We start from the raw sequence: 23,273 nt of genomic DNA, 5'->3' as shown, positions 1-23,273 counted from the left end.
GAGCTTTATTTGCAACACGTTTTGCTTTTACAGATTAGAATCATAATATATATATGTAATGTGCAAAATGTATTGTGCAAAAATATATGAATAGTGTCTTTGAAGTGAATTTATCAACCACAGAGCCTCATGTCTCTCTAGGTCACAGCTCTAATTAACACCAAATGCAGCAACACTCAGTCCGATATGGGAGAACCCACTTCGTGAGCGAAGTGAAATTTCACAGGGGTCATTAAAAATACTGCATCAGCACAGCAAAGCAGCCTGTAAAAAAATATATATATTGTTGTAATAGTATAAGAAAGTGAAGCTGGCTCCTTTAACCCAGAATTTACAGACCGATGGCTCTTTTCTTCTGACAGTAGGGGTGGGAAACAGCAGCTGGGTTCATCGATGCTTTTATTACAAAGCTTCAGGCGTAGTCGTTTACAGTAAGAATGTGTATGAAATATTACTGAATAAGTCCAGCTTCGCATCAAATATTTGCACCAACAGGAGTTACAGCAAATTTCCCACGTAGTTAATGTCTCATTAGGACCGTAGTATGTTTGTTGGGCTGTAGTATGGGAAATATTTCCTTCTCTTTGCTAACGGGAAGGTCTTAGCATGGGGAAATCCCTCTTCCTTGCAATAGCGTTAGTTGAATGTTAGAAATTCACAGTTGTTTGGAAAAAATCACCCTCAGGGTTGAAATACAGTTGGTAGGTATATAAAAGCAATAAGCCACTCGTGTATATAGAGGATGGGATCTGTCATATGAGGATTATAGATAGGAATAATCTCAGATGCTTGATACTAAAGGGATTTGGCATCTCATAATGTGGAGCATCTAACAAGTGCTTAAGCCTGGAGCTCCATCCTCTAGATGGCTAAAAAAGGTTTATTCAAAATAGAATTGAGACCAGATTTAGAATGAGATGTCTGTAATTAAGCACTAAGCACCCCATCTTGTTCTCCCTTCCCAGGTTCCTCTGATACGCAGAAACTGAGGCAGGTACATCTGAAATAGAAACGAATTGTCACAAAGGTCCCAGCTGAAGGAGCTGGAGCTCAGAGACTGCAGACACATCACTGATTCTACTTAATATGCAAACTGCAATTTCTATTTGTAGGAGATGAAATGTAAAGCTAATTCTAGTTTTGCATATTTAAGCTAGACCCCATTCAATGTTTGAACTTGGGGAGCAGAACAGAAATCCTGGGTGAATGCTAGATCACTATAAATTAATAGCTAAATTACCACAGATTTCAACGGGATCTGCGTTTCCTGGTGAGGTTTGAATTCTGAACTTCTCTGCAGAGAAGACTTTCTGCTGTCCCTGTTGACTCAGAGCTCACAACCATGTGATCCCAACCAGCTGTTTGGGAAACGTTCTAATTTGAGCCTGAAACACTTGAATTCCATCTGCCTTGTCCTCCTGGGAAAAGCAAAAAGCAGCATTAGCGCTGTCAAATTCCTGGTTTATTCTCTCTCAGTGTGTCCCAGAAACCTGGGTTGGGAGGGGAGATGCTGGCAAAGATTAATCTCAGCACGTACCCTGAAGAAAAGGATGAAAAGATGCTGAAAGGACCTGAGTTGTGGATGCTGCTGATCACCTTCCATCTCCGGCTGGGCTCCTCCAAGGTGTTGCAAGCTGGACAGCCAGAAACAGATGCTGCTTAAGCTGGTTTTTCACCTGCTGGCAAAAGTTTGCTATCAAAGCCGTCTTTGCACGATGATAACCTTCAGATTCTGCCTTTAGATGTTTTTGTGCAACCTCAGTCTTCAGATTTTCCTTACTGGCAACTGGGCTGGCATGCTGTATTTAAATAAAATACCTCATGGTGCGTAGCCAGAATGAATCTGGAGAGCACTAAAGCAAAAAACAATAGAGATAAGCAACAAAACACACACTTCTATGACTAAATTGAGCAACTATGGTTGAATACACAAAGGGAGGGCTTGAATACACTAACATTGCTCTTTTTTGGAGCCCAGGCTTGCTAATCAAGCCGGTGGAAGCTATTGTGCTAGCAGCTTAGCAACGAAAGGTTGCGTGAAGAGGAAGGAAACTCGTACTTGTGCAGCTCTGTGTTTCTAAGGGTTTATCACACATCAAGCTATCTCCCAGGCCCACCGTGCGGCTGCAGAAAGCCAGGAAGCGCCTCGGCCTGACCTTTAGGCACAATCAGAAGATTCCTTGGCAGGGCTTGTTTTTTCAGCCTCTCGCTCCGTCTCAGGAATGCTTCGGAGCTTTCCCTGGGCTCTGGGGAGAGGTGAGAAACATTAACAAGGTGGGCAGGCTGGTCACACATCCTGCATTGCACATCTGCATCCTGGCAATGACTCCTCGGGCACCCTAAAGAGCAAAGAGATGGCGATTAAGTCACTTACAACTCTCGCAGGGAGGCTGCGTGCTCCATAGACACATTTTCTGCAATGTGAGGTCAATATTATTTTATAATAAGTCGCCACTTTGCTGCTCTGTTTTCCTTTTTTAGCTGAATTTAATTTAGAGGTGAAGTTCATGCTTTATCCGCAGGGGAGGGAGAGACTGGGACGATGTGATGCCTTCAAGAAGAAAACCACCATTTATTTTGTCACATTTTTTTACATCATTCTCTTCATACAACAGTTTCATTGTAACACTTAATACATTTTTTTAAAAAACACCAAGATTACTTGCAAAATTATATATATTTTAATATCCAAACAAGTACATTGCATATATATAGTAGCAAAAGCCCCATTTCCATGGGTAATTTCTGGATATTTAAATCTTGCGATTATTGCAGTAATGTTACTTAGAAACACCCCAAAAGCACTAAGACCTAAACTGATTAGCTCGATCTTATTTTTTTCCATTTTGTTAAATAATGGCATCAGTGCTTCTGTTTAAAGTTACGAGCAGACTAATAATGTTCTGGTTTCGGGCTCCCATCCTGCAATCGGATGCACATGGACCGAATCTTGCACCCACACGGAGTCCCAGAGGTTATGTCTAGACAAGATATTTGTGATCCTGTTAATTGTTTGCCACTTAATACAAGTTAGCTAATAGGTTATACATGTAAATCTCCCCCCCCTTCCCCAGACATCTGCTCTAAAACACAAATGTTTGTGGTTTTACCCTTCTGTTTACGGCACCAAACCGCCATTTGTGGATCATCACATTAACATGTGCAAAATTAGAGATGGCTGAGAATTTTTGCATGTTTAACATATAAATGAAAACCCCCAGCAGATGTTTTCAAAAAGACATTATGAGAAGCGTTTGATAATTTTCTCTATGAAGTGGTTAAGATCTTTCCAAAGTTCAAGATTTTGGTGAAAAACCATCACAAAATATTGTAAGAGTTGCTTTAAAATGCTGGTGCGTGTTTTCAATCAGCTTCAATGCAAACATGTTAGCGAAGTGGAGTGAACTTGTAGACAACTATGACAGGCTAATACAAGAAAAAAATCTTCTCTAGACAAACGCAGGGAAATCTGGAAGGTTTCTGGCTAATTCGAGGGTCAATTATGGATCCAATTGCAGGACCGAGGCTTTCTCCAACAGATACATTACTCATGTCTTTTTTTTTTCTTTTTTTTTAGCAAAAAGTACAAAGCTGCAGCCCAAATGTACAGATTGAAAAGATGTACAAATTACATTAAAAAAAAAAAAACAGAAAAACAAACAAAAACAACCCACAAACAACTGAGCTGATAGTAAAAAAACAAACCTGCATTTGTGACCGAGGTCAACTCGTTTCATTTAATCTTTATTCTAAAACTGTGAGATATAGGGAAAAATAACTCTGCATAATTTATACAGTAAATTGCCTTCTGATTTGTTGACCCTTTGGATGACGGTCTGACAAACGCACAGCGTTCGCGAATCGGTAGCATTTAGCGATCCCTCAGACTCTGGCAGAGCTCAGGGACCTGCTGTCATTTATTTTACTTCACTTTTGCTCTCAAGGAATGTCTGTGCTTGACATAAGGTTACTTTTTGTTCTGGCTTCTGATATTTCTGGAGTTAATACACAGTCTAATGAAGCTGTACACTCTAGAAAAGTTCCTTCAATGCCCTTTACTTCTTAAAATATACATGTATATATATATATGAATATATATATATATTTAATATCCAGTTGGGTGAAAATCCTCATCTGCCTTAAAGCTAAGATTCCAGTTGCGGTCCCCTGCAGTCCTCCACTTACTGGTCAAATTGCCTACCCCCTCCACAGCGAGAAAAAGAACCATGTTTTCATCTTTTCCTACGACCCACAGTTGGATCTATGTCTTGCCTTTGAAGCCTTAAAAATTTCTCTCATCAAGTAATGGTGAACGATCTTCATAGTCAATCCCTACAGAGGACATAAGCCTTAAAAACCAAAGAAAACGCAGAGTACTGGCCCAAAGAAGCATCCATCTCTCAGTTCAAGACACAAGAGGCAAAGTTACAAAAGTAAAAGGTTTGATCCAGGAATAACCAATATCCAGTTTTAATTCTTCCCCAAAAAGGCCACAATTATCCATTAAGGGTACCCCAAAAAACCCCATGAAGATCCCAGAAGTAAAGCAAAAGTCCAACCAGACTGATCAAGGCCACTTGAAGAGAAAAGCATCTAGTAATAGCTGCCCAAGTGTGGCGATACGTGGGCGTTGGGGTGGCGGGGGACGTTGGGGTTGGGATAAATGCTTCCTGCAGGGGAGGTCCAATAAGGGGAGGCGGCTCCAAAGAAACTGGATGATGTGACCGGCATGGAAGAAGGGTGGGGGGGCACAAAGTTCACCTTCTGCTGGTGGGCATGATAAGACGGCATGTAGGAGAGGTCTGACGGGTACTTGTACATCGACGACTCAGTGGGATGAGGCTGGAGGGCCTGGGCGATGCCGTGAAAGTCAAATTTGTAGGCATACCTTTTGCCGTGCACCTTGGTCATAATGTTCTTGTCGTAGTAGTATCGGAGGGCTCGGCTCAGCTTGTCGTAATTCATGTTGGGCTTGCTCTTGCGTTCTCCCCAGCGCCGCGCCACTTCGTCGGGGTCCGTCATCTTGAACTCGCCGTTGGTCCCTTCCCACGTGATGCAGCTGGCGTTGGAACTGTCCGAGAGCAGCTCGAGGAGGAATTGCCACAGTTGGATCTGCCCGCTCCCTGCCAGGAGCAAGCCAGAGAGGAAAGGAAATGACTTTGTGTTTCCTGCTAGAAAGCAAAGACAAAGGCAGGAAACAGAAGGACTATCTCGATCTTTACTGGGAACTGCTCCTTTGAGCCTTAAAAATTCTTGCGTAGGGATGGATAAACTGTTCCCAGCAAACAAGTTAGTCAGCCCTTTGTTCTGTTCATGAGCTGGAGGTCAGATTAGGTTTCATAATGGTTGCCTTTGGCCTTAAAATCTTCAGGCTATTCATAAACAGGCTTTTTCCTGAGCATACTGTTCTCCAGAATTTTTCACTGACTAGTTAATACGGTATATTTCAGCTCTCAGTTATTTACTGTTTACCATGAATATTGCTTTGGATACCTACAGTTTTCTTTCCAGCTGGTGATCTGAGTTACAGGAGATTATTTCTTCCCCAGCCTAGATGACTCCTATTCAGTATGCTTATATTAATAATAAAGATCCTTACGAGAACGTTTCCTTCTAAGAATTCAATGTATTGATATACAAGTTGGTTTAGCTCAAGCAAGATTTGCTCCTGGTGTTATTTCCCAAAGTCAGGGATTGTTTTCTGCAGATGACCTGCTAGGGACAGTCACTGCACTGTGACTTTCGGAGATGTTTTGTGCCTTCCATTGTGCTAGTCCACAGCAGACAGTGAAAAACTGACCTCCACTGCAAATCTGAGAGACCAGTGTTTAAGTCGCCTATAAAACTCTTCTTAGGGAGCACTGGTTTGGGGTAAGAACATTCAGGATGGTGATTTTGTCCTGACAAAGATGATGTTGCACCATTTTCCTCACTTTTCTGTAAGGATTTTGAGAGCACAGCTCCAACAGCTACTCATCCAGCACAGACTGGAGTGGTGGATCAGAAGGAAAAGTAGATCAGAAGGAAAGCGAACCCTTTTGATATGTGAAATTTAAAGATGAACTCACCTGGATTGGCAAGACGGCTACTAGTGGGCCCCAGGATTTGATAGGGATCTACAAAAAAACACCCAACAAAAGCTATTTCAAAATGTTTCATCAAAAAGAAACAACAGTTCATTATTTCTAGAAACCAGTTCAAATTTTCACTTTCTTTCTTTACTCATACTGCTGCTTCTCCCAGGGCCTGGAACAGACTCGATGTGTTCCTTCTTTCTTTTTTAGCAAACAACCACCAATTATTTATGGAATCCAAACTGGCACAGTGGTTCGGCCATTGGTTTCAGATTCGCCTGCTTTCAAAGATCGTAATCTTTTTGGACATACCCTACACTTATGTGTCAACTAGAAAACATGAAACGTGAAGAAAAAAAAGAAGCGTGGGATAGTAGAGCAGTAACAAATCAGAAGCACATTTATTTCTCCTAATAAAAAGGAGCTGGACAGCAGATGAGATTTTCAAATTCACTTGTTAGTCCAGCTTGTGTCCCTCTGAGGTAAAGCGAATGTTCGCCCAGCTCTCGATTCCCGAAGCGTTAGAAAAATGGGAGTAACAGGAGTTTTGTCCCTGGCTCCAATGAGGCTGAGCATTTCTTGAAAACCCCGCAATGCATTTATTAGGAATGAATTCCTTCCCTTTTTGTGGGGCCTCCTCAGCCCTAATCTCTACACTTCTCCTTTGCCTCTCGCTGGTTTTGGTGATTTGGATCTCTAGCATTTGCTCGTGGATTGAATCAATGCCAAAAGAACTAACCCCTTAAATTTTTTTTTAAAAAAGGGCTAGAAAGCAGCTGTGCAAAGCAGAGAAGGTGGCATTTAGCTTTTCAAAGGCCCCCTGGGAAAGCAGCAGGAAACACCACTGCCTGTTTGTCCTGTGCCCACAGTCGACACGTTCAAGTCACCCAATCTAGTGCAAATCTCATTATTTAGCTAATGCAGCAGGGACAAAAGCAAGAGTTACCTGGCTGGGGCCGTTGCTGTTCAGTTGTCTTATTCACATTTTGCGTCCCTGCAACAGGAGGGCCTGTAATAACAGGAAAAGGTCTTTAATGTACTAGAACAGAAGAGGAACAATGAACAGAAAACAAGACAAGTACAAGATACACTGAACCTGAATAACAGGGATGGGAAAAGTTTTCTAATCCTAAGAGCTGATGGTTTTGCAACGGCACTATAAAATTAAGAGATTTCGCTAGAAATTAAAAATTTCACTGTAAAATGAAAATATGCAGAGGACGTAAGAAAAAATCTTATGCAGGTATTTTATCAATTTTCTGTCTTTTGTGGTAACTTCCATTCTAGTTACATCCATGTTTTGAACAGAATCTGGCTTTGTATCTTGATCCTGACTAGCACGATATTATGTATATGTCTATTTTTCCTCTCCCATATGTCCTACACTCCCTTGGGCCTCTCACAAACGCTATAAATACAGTGTTGGGACCCGCTTTTTGGGCAGCACTTGAGCCTGATGCCTTCTGATCATTAAGTGGCACTCAATGGTGCTTTGAGTTCAACTTATCCCATCCAAAAAGAGATCCCCAAACATGACAGAAGACCACGAGCAGAAAAGGAGGATGAAATAATTGTTTTGTTATTTCATGGAAAATAAATGGCAACTTTTAAACCCAGAGAGGCCAGTGACTTGACACGCACAATAAAGAGGTGATTTTAAACAGGGGAGAAGAAGGGGAAAAAGCATCCTCTCCAGTGAAATTCAAAATTCCTCTCCTGTGGAAACATCCCGGGCACTTGCACATTCCTCCCGGCGCTGGGAAAGCCGCTGCAGCTTTGAAATTACAGCCTTGGAGTTATTGGCATGAAAAGGAAAACAGAGAAGGGATGGGAGAGGAAAGGGGAGGGGAAGAGAGGGAGAGGAGGAGGGAAGAGAGGGGAACGGGGGAAAATGGAGCTCATGTAATCCGCTTGCTTTTATTTTAGTTATTCGTGTTCTTTCTCCTTTTCTACTAGAGACCGCAAACCCAACTGCAAATAGATCAGACTGAAAAACCAGTCGCTACGGTTTCAGGCGGGTACGAAGAGTGCGATGGGGCACGAAGAGTGCGATGGGGCATCTCTGAAAACAGGAGGTGGCATCCCTGGCCACACCGTCCCCAAAATAGAGCCCTGTCCCCCTTCCCATGGCTGGGCTGGAAACCGTCTCACAGGGAAACTTTATCCCCAAGCTCAGCCCTCAGCAGTTTTCATCATTTTAAATAATCTGCTCTTTGCATCGGCGGCATTTTCCTTGCTGGAAATGCATCGCGCAAATCCAAACTTCATCTGAGCAGAGACAAGATCTGAAATACCCGCTGGCTTTTCCCATGTCCTCTCTGCAGCCAGTCACCGACTTTCATTTCTCCCCTGGGATCTCCTTCAGAAGTATCACAGCTAGAGCTATTAGAGCAATGTTTGGGGAAATATTTGGGGAAAAGAAAAAAAAAAGAGTTCTGCATTGAGAGAAGCAAAACTTCAGAAATTTCCACTGATCAAGATGCTAATGGACGTTTTGGTGAGCTCAATCGGAAACAGTTTTGCCATTAGGTAATTTTAATGGAAATGTCACTTCCATGGTGATCCTGTTAAAAAGCAAGGTAGCAATTAATTGACCAAAAGAAAAATTATTTTCAAATAGGAGAAAAAAATCCTTTCCAAAAAGTAGCAGGACTCATTGAAAATTTGCAGTTTTCTCTGATTCTTTTGGGTCAGATAACTGTGAATAAACCAGTACAGATGGGTTGGTTGTTTCAGATACATCTGCATGTTTTGAGTAAACAAGTGGGCCACCATCTGGATGGACGGTCCTCCTCCTCCTCCTCCAGATGGGGGAACTTGGTCACAGAGGAAGAGCCTGCTTGGCTCGCAGTGTCCCAGAAAGAGTGTAAAATGCATATACTGAGGGGTTTTTAACCAAAAAGTGATGCTACTACAATCAGATGTGTATTGCTACGGCTGCTTGGGTTTTCCAGGATCAAGGCCTGGTTCTCCAGCTAAGTTGGGCTAAACCTGGTCAAAATTATCGTTCAAAACCTCTCTGAATGGGTTTTCTTGTAGTGTACGTTTTAGGATATAAAAGTTCAGCTTGTGACTCAGAGCCCAGGTTTAACGCAGGTTTAGCAACCTCAGATGAGTCCCTTTGCCTCAGTTTCCCCTATATAGTCTGGATTATGAAGTGTGGCCACGTATATGGACAGCCACACTTGTGTTGTTAGGATGAGACTTTGAGTATAATTTTGCAATGGTAAGAAGGTTTATATATCATAATTAGCTATACAGGCATTGCTATTGAAATAACATATTCACTCAGCTAGTGCAAGTTTCCAGCTCTGGCTCTCCTTCTCAAAAAAAAAAAAAAAAAAAAAAAAAGAAAATCCAAATCCACTAAGCTATTTTTGTTTAGTTTTCACGAAAATCCATGCAACGTGAAAGAACCACAGCAGCGCTCCTGCCTTCCAGGCCCAGACTCTAAAGCTGAACGTGTTTAAAACCAAATGGAAAAGGCAGAGCCAGGGAACCTATCCAGAGACTCGAGTTTCTGCAAAAACAATATCGTTCCCAGGACCTGACGCCCAGCGGCTCGGAGACATCCCGCAGAACCCCAGACAGACGGTTGGTTACAGGGAGAGTCTTATCTGCCATTTAAACCGCTTGGATTTTACACCAAAACTCACCGCGCGATGGAAATTCAATTAAAAGACTTGGACAGAGGTCCCCTCCTGGTGTAAATCAGCAAATAGCTGCAGCAAATTGAGGGGCAAATTTATACCAGCTAAGGAGCAGGTCCCCAAGTCTGGTTTAGACTTAAAAGGAGCAACAGTCCTATGACAAATGTGTGTTCAATACAAAATGGAATTAAAGAGCAGAAAATAAATCATAGATGCTTTCAAGAAATGTCATTCTGCAGCTGTCTGGTTTATGTCCAGAAATTCCCCAGAATGAATGCGTACTCTATTATGAGGAAGGTAAAGGATATTAATAATGCTTTGCACTTTCATAGCACCTTTCAACTAAGGATCTCACAGCTTTGCAAACATTTGCACTCACGGCGCGCCTAGAGGAAGGTTAAATATAATTTTATTTATTTATCTGCATAAACGCACTTTCCTCAGGCTTTAGCTGCCTTTTCCAGATGAAGTGGCTTTCCCAGAAATCAGCCTGGGTGGAAAAGACCGTGTAGAATTGGTCTCTGGACCCTCTCTAACCTTGGTCTATACTTTCTCACCCCAAATCTCCCTTGGCTCCTACCTCACCACCCTCTGTGCCATTTGGAAGTTCTCATCCTCTGCTGTGCAAGTCCCCTTTCGAAATCTATTAATTCCTCTGGAATTAGGTGTAAATCAGAAATAATACAGTGGTGAACCAGCCTGCGGAAGGCTGAAAAAAGGCTTAAAACCACCTCCCCTTTACAAACACCCCCTCCTCATCTCACAGCTTGGGTGTTACTTCACTCCTGTTCCCCATACCTCCGGATCATATTTAGTCTAAACAGACCGATAGGCTCAAATATGGCTGGGGGCAGATGGACAGACACACACAGACCCATTTCCCTAGGAAACCGAGCTTAAAATCCCCGCCGAAGAGCGTCCCAGCTGCCTCACAGTCCTTTCAGCTCGAATGCAGCCCAACGAACAAGCCATTAGGGAGCCTGTGTTTAAGATATGATGTATTAGAGAGCAAACCCTCTCTGATAAGCTTTTAAAAGTTGTTGTTTTTTTTTTTTTTTTAAATCCTGTTTTATAAATCTGAAAGCTTGGGAGGGCAAGGAGAAGGACGGGGGTGGGTTCAAGTGAACAATGGGCTGCAGTCATTCAGTCATTTTGCCATCGTCTATTGGATCCCTTACTACAGCATCTTGTGGTGCTTTACAAAAAAACATTGAATGATGCCAGTTCACATGACAGAAAACCCCCCAGACCTAAAATACAGAAGGAATTGCTCCAGAATACCCTGTCTTATTTGCTTAGGCAGCACAGGAACTATCCTTCCAGACAGCACTTGGCCTTACGGACTTAAATGAAGCACATCGGGGGAAGGAGAAGGCTGCAATTTTGAAGCGGGCTATGGGATCCGCGGGGTTCTCCATGCAGAACACAGTCTGGCTTTTGCAACCCGTCCTCCTGCTTCAGTAGGAAGAACAGATCCTGGCTTGGTGGCTGGAATTTAAATTAGTTTCACTAAATGGGGAAAGCAGAACCGGGTGTCCTAGGGGATCCAGACTCGTGATTAATCTAAGTGGTCACTTGGGGTCTATTTTGCGGCAACTACTTTATAGAAAGGCGGGCACAGGACCTCACCGCTTTTCCTCCCGAAATGAGGTTGCGTGTGGTGGCGAGCGCTGGCACCGCTCTGGTGTCTTGGAAAAGCCCCAACGGAGGCGCATGGGAACAAAAAACACCGCCGCTGCAAACCAAACATGTGAGCAGGGCCTGCCAAGCTGCTCCCAGCCCTCGCGCTCCTGTAGTTCAACCTCCGGGAGATCGCGTTGAAGAGGTGGGGTTGTGTTCAAAGCCAGTTGGAGAGAAGAAACCCAGACTGTGGGTTTCTGGAGGGGCAAGGAAGCCAAAAACACCTTCAGCTCCTCCTAGAAACATTAGACACATTGTTTTAAGCGATGGCAGCAAACATAAAGGTTGTGGAGTCTGCATGGTCCTTCCCAGGCCCACGCTGGCTCCAAGTGTACAAACTAAATGCTCAATACATACGGCGCAAAGCCTCCCAACCTCAGCAGCAGGAGATTTGCTTAGACACAGCATTTCTCTGCACAAAGCCGTGAAGGCTCTAGATATCATAAATGTACACCGAGGCCTCGAAATCTCACCCACAGCATCTTCTGTTTTGAAATTAAATACTTTTCAATTTACTATTTCTGCTAATTAAAACAATTGTTTAGCATGTATGCCATGTCGTGCTGTATGTCATTCACAACCAGTGTTGCTGTGACTGTTCTCATGATTACATGAGACTTTCCAGCGCCTTCAAGCACCAAACTAATTTGTTTCTCCTTCAAGACCATGATGTCTTGGTCCTTATGCTAAAGAATCACCAGCACAGGCAGCATATGTGGAATTTAGTAATTCTAAGTCTTTCCACTAATAGGAGGCAACTAGCTGAGCGGAGAATAATTTCAAAATAACTTGTATTCTACATTATCAGAATATTTGATTATTTCACAATTATAAAAAAAATATTATCAAACATCTCTGCATTGCTATTACAGATGGGGAAATGACACAGAGAGGAAAATCCAGGCTTGGAACAGCATTGAGTTTTGACCTGAATTGAACACAAAGCCAGCGAGAAGGAGCTGACTGCTGGGTTTACATAAGGAATCTGTTGCAGAGCACGGACGTGAAGAACGGGTTTAACCTGGGGAATCTCTGAAAGCAGCTGAGAGCCCGATTATGTATCACTATCCTTACGAAAATACAGATCAAAGCGATCAAACTTTTCCAATATAACTCCTTTTCTAGACCCAGTGTTGGATTAAAGTACCGTGGCTGAACCTGCTTGTTGCAGGGTGACATGAAGAAGCTCCAGAGCGTGGAGCAGAGGAGGCCTCTGGCATTCAAAACTGGGATTAAACTCCCTGTTTGCTTTGAGCTATCGGCGGCAGCCCCCAGTCGAGCGAGTCTGGCTGGAAAAACATCCCCGAGCCGTGCAAGCGGTGGAACTTCCTGATGCACGTCTGAGTTACCCTGCGCAACACTTACAAAGACACATTATGAAGAAAAGGAGGAAGCAATGAGAATTTTTTTGTTGCTGTTGTTGCTTTTTGTTTTTTTAATAGCAGCGGCAGAAGCCCCAATGCACAGCGCGTGAAGACACAAGTATGTAGCCTGAGAATCCCTTCCCAGGGCTGGCTTGGAAAAGCAGCCGCTTTCTAGCCGACCTACGCGTTCCTGAGCTACGCGGGGCTGGGGACGTGAACAGCGAAAACACAGACGCACAATTGCACATTCTGAAAAGTGCATTTGTAAGCACCCTTCCTACACGTTCGTCCAAAACACACATACGACTGCGCACAAATATGCAAACAGCACTGTGCATATTTTACCCCCCAGCACACAGGGAAGTAAAACCAAACTTGCAGTTTGCATTCGTTGGAGAACACACAAATGCAGAAGCAGAAGAAGAAGAAACGCATATTCATGGAGAAAAAAAAAGCTAGACGCAGCAATACACACAGGAGAGAAAAGGGAAGGGAAGACACACATGCGCAGACATTGCAGCCAGCATTTTTACAGCATTTGCCCATTTAACTCGTTATCAGAAACAGAAATTTGCTCTCGTCTCAGGAAACAGCCAAAGCACTTCCAAGAGTTTTTCGCAGGAGGGACTGCGCCCCGGCAAACGTGTAACCCCCACACATGTGCAATAACATTGCTCGCAGTGCACCCTAGGCAAAAAAATAATAGCTCTTTTTGCTGGGAGAAAAGGAAGGATAATGGTTACTTAGAAAGTGCTCCAGACAAGCTGTCAGGTTGAATTCAGAGAACTGGAGTCTGCTCTGGGACAGCGCTGGCTCGGGGTGATCCCTTGTGAGTTGGGTTTCCTGCCTGCTACAGCTTCAAGACAACGATTCTTTGTTTCCAGTTTTTTCTGGTGAAAAAACACACGCCTGCCTCCGAAGAGGGTCAGGGAGAAAGCAGACAAAACACTAACTCTGGAATTTCAAAGGAAAACAATTAAAAAAAAAAAAAAAAGGAGGAAAAAGATCCAAGAGCGCTTGCTACTGTCTCTCCTGAAATCATAAATTCCTGGTTTGGCCACACAGTCGCAATAAGAGAAGCACCAAAAAGCCTTCCCTTTTTTTCCGCCATGGAGCTAAAAATGGGATATTTCATCACCAGGCACACAAATATCATCGGCAAATGTTTTAGCGTGTCCAGACGCTTAAGAGGGCATAAAGCTGCGACTGCTTTTTCTCTGACCTGCCGGAGACTGGGGGGGTTTATAACCTTTGCTATGAACAAGGGGCCTTACTGACTCACTCGAAAGAAGGGTTTGCCGAAACCAGTCAATATTTTTCACATGACAACCTTTTAGACCTTTTCAAGGGAAGAATTTCGTGCAGGAATTTGAGACTTTTTCCTGTGGTAATCGTGCTGCCTGTGGGCTCTTTGCCCCTCCACAGTCCCCAAAAAACTTTTCAACCTCTCACCCCGAATTGTCACTGAATTCAACAAGCGGGAGAGATGAGTTTTAAAGAGTTTCTACCAATCGAAAGGAAATCGCTGGGGAAAAAGGAGAGGGATTGCAACCTCGACTGTGCAGACTCATATTTTGTTAGGTACCGGGGAAAGCGAGATCTTATTAATGCTCCAACATCAGGAAAATCTTCCCTAAGGGCTTACAATGAACATGGGTACAAAACCACGGGAAACCACTCTGTGGGAGTTGCAGAGCTCGTGGATTTGGTAATCTTCTTAAATTTGCCAACAACCGAGCAAAACATACAAGCAAAACCACCTAATTCACAGACTTCCTTATTGTTCACCAAACGCTTTTATAATGCAAATGTAAACACGTAATAGCCACAGGGCAAATCCGTAACATTTATCTCCTACATTCATATTAATGTATTCACATAGAAATTTCTTCCTTCTTTGAAAATGTGGATAGCACATCAGTTTTTCCTGTGTTCTTCTTGAATTTAGGTTGGATTTACAAGACTTCGGGCTAGTGCTGGTTTACCACTATCCTAAGCTAATTCTATTGCCTTAAGCTGGGCCTAATATATGCAGAGGACAGTGCTGGAGATAAAGAGCTGTGCCGAATTTAAACAAGATCATACATACCCTGCTTGGGTTCAAATCCTGCACAGCATTTAGGCTTATATATTAAATACACGTGTTATGCAGACCCCAACATGCTTAAAACTAAGCACGGACTTCAAAAATGTGCTGGACTGAGGCCAGAATGCTCACAACCATCCGAGAGACAGCCCTTTGGCCTCTGAAACGTTGTTGTATGTGAGTATACTTTCCATTTCCCCATGGAAACCTATTTAAATGAAGGCGAGCAATTTAAAATCTCCGTGGACTCGGGCAGGTAACGTGGTCTCAGATTCTTCTCCCATGTCTACATCGGGTCAGTTGTTGCTCTGAACAGCCACGGAAAACGAACAGATTGTCTGGGAGCGGGACACAAATCTTTCCATTCAGCAATAAGAGCAACCTCGTTTAGTTTTCCAGAAAATTGCTTTCCAGTCAGAAAATACTGGTGATTTTCATTAGAGCAATTTGTTTCTCAAAGGCAGCTGAAGACAATTTGTACCAATGACGCTAAATATCATACTTTGGAGTGTTTATGAGGATGAGAAGCAAAGAAGCTGAGGCAACAAGGGTCCTTTGAACACAACAAGGTTTCTACCTTTATATCTGAGAACAAAACCCAAAAGCTTTGGGCACCAGGTGTGTAAATGTACAGTATCTGCATCTGCTCTGAAAGCCATTTAACTCTCATTTAACTCTCCTAAGCAGCATTATACGTTCCTCTATATGCTTTTCTTTTTTTTGCAACCTAAGTTCCTTTTTATAGTATGTGGATGGAATACCTTGTATAAAGCATAGTGTAAGCGTATGCAAAAAGCAAGCATTTCTCCCTGGAATTTGCACAAGCAGGTTATTTGCATTAGTTATGTGATCTTAGAGAATGTACAAGAAAAATTCCAGGAGGACTGAAGAAAACAGGATTTTTTTTTCCTGCCTCTGACATGTATTGTACTATTTCATCACCTCCTCCTGCTTTGGAATCCTCAAGGGAAGGCGGTTAGAAAAAATTGTTTCTCTGTTTTTATTCACAGGACTAAAAGGAATTCCAAGTCGAGTTTTACGTTCATTATGAGTTTCTTCTGTGATATTGGACAAGACACTTCACTCTGCTGCCCCAATTCCTTATCTGTCAGCCTGTCATGTTCACGTGCCTCTTATCCCGTCACCTTATCTCACAAATAATATTTGAATCGGTTACAGTGGGTTGAAGTGGGTGGGTTTATTCTAAAGCAATATTCAGCCATCAAATAAATGCAGAGGAAATTTATGTATCGGAGGAATAAATGGAAGAGGAATAGATCGGTTTTCAACATTTCTATGCTAGTTCTTAATTTTTATTTGACTATCCCATGGGTGTGTTTAGTCCTTTATGGACACGTGATGAAAGTACCATGGAAAGTTAAAAATGCCCAGCTGACAGAAATCAAATGCAAACTTCTGTCAGCTGCACTAAAGAAACACACTGGAGGGCAGTAAAATTGGAGGGGGAAGAATATTTTTTGCAAATTTCTTTCAGCCTGAGCAACTCTAGGCCCAAGGATAAAGGGTATAAAAAATTCAGAGGGCTACGTTTCTCTCTAATAAAAAAAATCGCAGCTTTCTTCCCTTTATTTTTAGCATCCACCTGGCTGGAGACAGAAAGAGCAATCCTGGCTGTGCTTGTGTGTTTGTGGGGGAAATTGTGGAGGGACACGTGCGCGTGTGTCTGCTTTATTCAACTAGGAGCAAGCGTAGCTTTTATTGATTTTAAATAGATGACTTAGCAACAAAATAGTCACAGAAAAGCCTGGATGGCTTTGTCTCTAATGTAGTATGTTTTATCAACGAGTGCCTGTCTCATATAGAGAGAACAGCGTGCCGGGGAGCAGACAGCTCAAGTGGATAGTTATATGCTGGGCAAAAGAAGCTGCTGTAAAAAAACCAGCATCAATATTGTGTCCAGGGTGCAAGACAGATGTTGGAGATGAAACGCAGTGTGGCATAATGAGAAAGAAGTAGCGCTAGTCGATGAAGCAGCCAGACACGTTAAAAATTTGGGGTTATTTGAAAAAACAAATCAAAATGTTCCAAAATGAACGTGTCAAAAAGATACACTTGGTCTTCCTTGCTGGTTGAAACTAGCTGACAGATTTGTGAATGGTTTTGGAAGACCTGAGTGGCCTTTTTTCTCTAATAGAATTTATTCTGAGAAAATTTTATACTTTCAACTAGGAACTCAGAAAGAAATAGTGTCTCAGTCCTTGCTATATATCTGAGATTTCAAACTGTTTCACATCAAGGACAGAAAATATACCATCAGTTCGTCAGCTCAGTAATACATAAGTGTGAAAATGACAGACACACATTTTATGCCACACCGTTGGCTGGACAAGCAGAGATGTGATTTTCGGCACGGATAGGGCTGCAAGTTGTGAATTATTCTGTGTTAACCACGCTGCGCATGCATAGCAGATCGGAGCATTGTCATGCCAAGGATATTCTCTAAAAGGCCTGGTTTTAACCCAGTCAAAACCACCATGAGAGCCAGGACATGTGTATGCAAAAGACTGACCTTCTTTGGTGGCAAGACGCGAGGAAGCTTCTGTGTGGGATGGAGTATTGTAGACCAGCAGTGAGCTACCTATAATGAAGAAAAAAAAGGATTTATTGCAGTTTGAACATGCTCTGCTGGTGGGGAACCATGCAAGCAGGTACCAAATGCTATCACTAGGATCTAAAGACCAAATTTTTCAGACCATTAGGCACATGTTTTCTGTGATGGATGTGAAGTGCTTTTAAAAGCTTGGTAGCTGTACGTCACGTGTGGGCTGCTGTTTCTCCTCTTGCAAATCGAAATAAAGACATTTGCCTCCTTCACTGAGGACCTTGATGTCCTCTGTTGAAAAGTGATATAAAAGGGCGAGGTTGTATAGCACATTTATACAGGGACAATTTCTATCACAGCACAGAAATTACTATGGCACAGATTTTATTACAAGATAAGGAAGGATCTTTTCTCCCTGTAGCTGTGATAGAGAAATTTCCTGTTTGAGGAACATACAATAGAAGTGACATGAATTGCACTGTCAGGATCTGAACATTTTTAGAGTGTCACATGCTTGGTTTGGAGCCAACAGCTGCAAAAACCTCACTCGTATTCCAGCATCCCCCATGCTTTGTGGAGTTGGAAAGCAGCTTTCTGGGTTCAGAGTGGCCTTTCCATCCAGCCCCACTTGAAAAAAAAAAATTAAATTCCAGAGGAGCACAAAGAAAGAACCCATTGGAAAGGTCTTTGTTTAGCACTCTGTGGTGGAAATGTTCCTTTCTAAGCATTTTAATTTGATTCTCCTGCAAACTGAGCTCTTGGAAGCCAGCATGTAATACACATTTCATGGTTGTCTAGTTATATGTGTTTACCCTATGTAATTTGCTAGGCTCACCTTTCCTACAGCTCTTTGAAAACGTTTCTACTGCATTTTCTACATTGATAACAAGGCCCAGGGCCCTTCTTGGCAGGGATGGGTGATGTGAACTGGAGCGGGGCAGCAATCTCGCCGTGGGTTGGTGTGGGTAAGAAATGCTTTTACACCCACTTTCTGCTATTCGTATCTACACATCCCTCAATTCCATGAGATTCTGTCCCATTTAAGGTACTAAGCAATCAGTATAGATTTCTGCACATGCTATGCTGATCTGAGCATCCCCAGATTCTTCTTTTGCAGGTACTATAATACGAACTGATGAGGATGTTGTGACTAAGCCATGCGGTCTCCACCTGATCCCAAACAACAGCGACCTCACTTGCCTCTCAGTAATATTCACAGTACGTCTCACTTTCCTGGGAGTGCTGAGGATTAGAAAGTTCATTGCCAGAAGGAATAATCACTGCAGGTGCTGGATGCTATTAGTCTTGTGTTCCTACGGGTTTCTTTTTTTCCCCAAACCCAAACAAAGCCAAAGATGTGCACAAGCCAGCATGTGCACAGAGGTGGAAGGTGTTGGAAAGCAAAGTTCACACATAGGGAGTGAAGGATGGATGCTACCAGCTGCTCCAAGACAGGGCATGTTTCAAAAGATCAGGATGGATAACGTGGTAAACTAGGAGGGGAAGGGTTCAAAGGGATCCCAAGGGTACCCTGGCTGTGAAAGCTGCAGATATTGGCTTAAATATTTAGAGAGATTGGCTCGTCTTTTCCTCCTGCTGGAGGAGTTGCAAGAGCTTTGTCCACCTAACTCATATTTTCATCACACAGTCTCTAGCTTTAGTATTTCTTTCTTGAATATCTGTGGGGAAAATCCTGTCCGCTGCTCTCTCCTTTTTAGGTTATTTGAAGTGGATCCGGAGTGCAATGCCCAGCCCCAGACAGACAGGCAAGTGCTGGGGAATTCAGAAACACAGTTTTCTGCGACTAAATAGGCTGTAAAAGCCTGACTGGCTGCGGAGGTGGGGGTGGGTGATGAATTGCACCGAACAAGCCTGTATGATCAACCTATAGCTACTTTACACTAAAAAAAACGCAGCCCAAGCTGCTGGAGAGGGCCGGCGCCTCCCCCAGTTTAATTGCTAGAAGTTCTCACCTTTGCCCGACAGTCTGAGGTTTCTGGTGGGAACACCACAGAAAAGGAAATGTGTTTCTGATTAAGGGTTTTCAATGAAGGAGGAAAAGAGAGAAAGCTAGAGACACAGATTGGGACAGAGAGCAGCAGACAGACAGACAGAGGCCAGGCTGCTCCCTCCCTTACTCGTACTTGGGCAAAACTTTGGCTGTGATGAATTTTCATTTTGTTCTTATTCCCCCTGCCCCTCGCTGGGTCAGTGACAGCTCAGATTAAATCAGTGCTTTCTGGAAACACTGGTATTATTAATAAAGTGCAGGGCTATTCCCTTATAACGAATATTAAACATGTTATCTTACGGTCCCCCCACCTTTTTCTTTCTTCTTTTATTTCCCTTGTATGAATTAAAAAGCAAGATGGAAAAAAGACTGAAAAACAGACCAGGAGAGGGTTTTTTCCCCAAAAAGCCTTCCTTTTCACAAGGCAGCTCATCCTTCTGAGATGCAGGAATATCTTGGAAGTCCCTTTAACCTGGAATTCCTTTTTTATCCTGACTTTCTGAAGATGATGTGGCCTTTCCTCTGTATCTCCTGGTAGAATCAGGGTTCTGCTGCATTTAGCAGTATAGTTTTGTTTGGCATTAATATATGGCTGGAAACCACAAAGCAGTTTTCTGCTTCTGCTCCTCACCACAGTCTCATTTTTTCCCCTTCAGACTCTTTTCGTTTGTACACGCCACACACAACCAAACCCTCATAACTAGAGGGGAAAAGGACGGGAGGTGACAGTTCAGGCTTCTTTTAATCTTCATCCCAAACGTAGCACAAAAAGATTAAAATCTCCCTGCTTTGCAATTTTGGAGAGAAAACAAGAAGAAACACTAAAAGAAAGATAATTTTTGAGGGGAGGGGACAGTAAGTTCCCTGGACAAATTGCTGCGGGGTGTTTTGAGAGAATCCGAAGGATGGATCGTGCTGCAGAACTGGGTTCTGCAAGTCTGAAATATCCTAAAGATCAGAGACATCCAAATTCCTGGCTGCTTCAATAGGTTATGGAAACAGGAAACAAATGCGTGATTTTGATCCAGACCTAAGTTTTGCCTGAAGACTAAAGGTGTTGCGATATGAGTTTGGTTTAGTCTTGTCTATATGAAGTAACTCACCTGAACCTTCGGTCTCCAAAGCTAAGATTGAGCTTTTGTTCAGGTCCTGCAGATGTTACCTGCTTATTTTTGCAATCTGGACTCAGACATGCCAAAATAATGTATTTCAGAGGGAGTTTTAAGAACGCTTTCACCCTGATCAGGAGTGTAAAATGTTGAAAACCTTCTAAGGAAGCGAATTTTCAGGGGATCTCCTGGCCTGGCTAACAAACAGGCTCAGAAAGTTTAGGTCAGCTTTGCAAACACCAAAGTTTAGGATTCACTAGTCATCACTTATCCAACTTATCCTGAGAGGACAAACACGTTTCGAGAGCCAGATGGGGCAGATGTAATCGAGCCTCTAAATTTGCCATTCCTTAAAGTTCTCCTGTGTTTTGTTGCCATTCTCCACGCTGCGCAGGAACAGAGCTGGATGTCTCTGAAACAAACAACCTTACAAAACGGGGAAAATTCATGAAAAAAAAAAAAAAAAGCCATCTCCCCACGGCACTGAGCTCAGAGGCACTAAACATCCGCTGGAAATCAGTCTGGAAAAACAATAAGCTCCTTTCGAAGGCGTTACTCCGCGAGGGAGTTGAGCAGTAATCCAGAAACCAGACTGTCATTAGGCAGCTGCAGGGACAGGAACGCTCCGCAGAGCCTGCACGGCCCCCGCGCATACAGGAGCTCGCTTTAGTAAGGACAGCGCTCATGTGGCGTCTTAGAACAGCCCACAGCGCTGAACGGAGAGAAATTTGTAATCCTAAGAGCTGGAGGTGGAGAGGGGTTGAATTCTCCTTTCGTACGCATCCATGTAAAACTGGAATAATTTGTCTGAATCCGGCAAAGTTGCTCGGGTTTTGCACTGGCTTAATAGCAGAGAAATAATCACAGACATTCCCCTGGCAGAACATTATATATTTATGATTATTATTCATAGTGCTTTGCAGCAGTACTTAAATGTTGCAACTGCATTAGGACTCCATTGTGCTGGGTCTTGAGAGCCGTAAGACACAGATTTGCCATCCCAGCAGATGAGACCAACAGGACGGTGGGATTAACAGCTCCATTTTACAGAAAGTAAAGAGAAATTGAGGCAAAGGTTTATTCCTCCTAATTCCGGGCATTTAAAGGCAATGTGTGAACTAGGGAATTACTATCCTGAATCTCAACGTGCCCTGTTAACTTCTTCTCTATAAAGGGAGATCAGCATGACCAGCTAGTTTAGGGGCTTTTCATATTCAGCCTAGTTTTTTGATTCATAAAACATGCAACGCTTTCTGTCAATTCTCAAGTCTTATCAATGAGACAATTCAAGTGTATCACTTCAGTATTTATCTTGTGGGAATTTAAAAACATTTCCGGTTACAAAGCGTCTGATTTGCCCAACCAAAGTCAGCAGGTTTGGCCAAATCAACACTGGCTTCACAAAATTGCCTTGCGATTTCCCGTAAAAGTGTGTAGTTCTGTACGCAGACCTTAGTTTTAAAGCTATTCTGTGTCTGCAGTAAGCTCAAAATGTTCCATGCACCATCAACTCTTTGCTAATGAAACAGGATGAAATTTGCAAGTTCTTTTGGGTGGGGAATTATTTTCTTGTGAAGTCGCAAGTGACAAAAACCATTCAAATGCAACAGTTTGCTTATTTGTTGGGAATCGTTTCTATGGCTCAGCTTCACAAACAAAGTCAAGGTGGGGCTGACAGAGGCACCCATCTGTGATCTAACTCCTGTAAAACTCCCACTGATTTTAGCAGAGGTTGGGAGAGACCAGCACTGAACAGTTTCAAAGAAACACCCTAAGTGTATTTTTTTCTCATTCCAACCAATCTGGTCCCCCAGAAACACAGAAAATCTCCAACCCTGGCCAGTTGTGGGTCCTATTCTGAAGCAGTCTTTACCAGAAGCCTTGGGGGAAAGGGCACAGCCCTCTGACTGCAAAGTTATGGAATATTTTGCCTGTGACCCATCAGTTAATGTTTGGTTTAATCTCCACAACAAATTTATGTATTTTTATCACATAGCCACAGCTGGGTTTATGATCTGTAAGACTATCTAATCTTCTTAAGAGTCCTGCTCAGTTCTTCACCTCCCTGATAGCACCGCCAACTCCACCTAAGTTAAAATTAACTTTCCAGCCCACTTATGATTCCTCTCTTCAAGGCAATACTTACTTTCCCTGAGGTAACTGAGGTGAGACAGCAGAACTTCTGTGTTGTAGAGGGAGGTGGTTCGGAGGAAATCGTCCTTGTTCATCTTGCAGAGCTCCTTGCCATCCATGTTCTGGAAGATGGTGGTGTCGATCTCCATTAATCCGTACTCCTTTATAGCCCATTCCAGCCACTGGCGCACGTGGTCCTGGGTCCACAGGGTGGGATCTGGCAGGAAAACACAAAAGATGGGAACACTAGACACAAGGCCAGCCATTGTTTCCACAAACAAATTTAATTTACTGGTGTCAATGCCTTTTGCCGAGAACAACAGGTACTGTGCTATAACAGGACTCGACACACACAAATCGATCACCCTGACCCTCTGGCAGGGTCTTGCAATTGTCTCCCATCTTCCTGAATCTTGTAGCTATGCTTGGGAACAATATTAGTGACATTTGACTGTGACTTTTCTTTCTGCCTCTGGAAAAAAAGCTTCCAAAAGCAAACTCATCCCTTTGAAAGCGTATGCTTGTTCTGCAATGCTATATAATTACATCAGTGCTCCATAAGTCACACCATCCCTCGCAAGCGCATTACCAAGTCCCAACAGA

The 23,273-nt window shown here is 43.0% G+C and overlaps 1 protein-coding gene across 4 annotated transcripts in view; it reads right to left on the bottom strand.

Annotated features, from left to right (window-relative positions):
• Positions 1 to 2,555: 2,555 nt before the first annotated feature.
• FLI1 (Fli-1 proto-oncogene, ETS transcription factor) overlaps positions 2,556 to 23,273 on the bottom strand; it is a 71,133-nt gene continuing 50,415 nt past the window's right edge. For all 4 annotated transcript variants that reach the window (XM_065652083.1, XM_065652084.1, XM_065652086.1 and 1 more), the window contains 5 exons: positions 22,684 to 22,887; positions 17,385 to 17,453; positions 7,021 to 7,083; positions 6,069 to 6,116; positions 2,556 to 5,123 (listed from right to left, as the gene is read on the bottom strand). In XM_065652083.1, coding sequence (XP_065508155.1) covers positions 4,594 to 5,123; positions 6,069 to 6,116; positions 7,021 to 7,083; positions 17,385 to 17,453; positions 22,684 to 22,887 — 914 coding nt within the window. In that variant the 3' untranslated portion in view covers positions 2,556 to 4,593. The remainder of the gene's footprint in view (positions 5,124 to 6,068; positions 6,117 to 7,020; positions 7,084 to 17,384; positions 17,454 to 22,683; positions 22,888 to 23,273) is intronic.

This window comes from Caloenas nicobarica, chromosome 26 (assembly GCF_036013445.1).
Source record: "Caloenas nicobarica isolate bCalNic1 chromosome 26, bCalNic1.hap1, whole genome shotgun sequence".
Lineage (NCBI taxonomy): Eukaryota > Metazoa > Chordata > Aves > Columbiformes > Columbidae > Caloenas > Caloenas nicobarica.
Note: the sequence above shows the minus strand (reverse complement) of the source record. Positions and strands in the feature narration are given on the sequence as shown.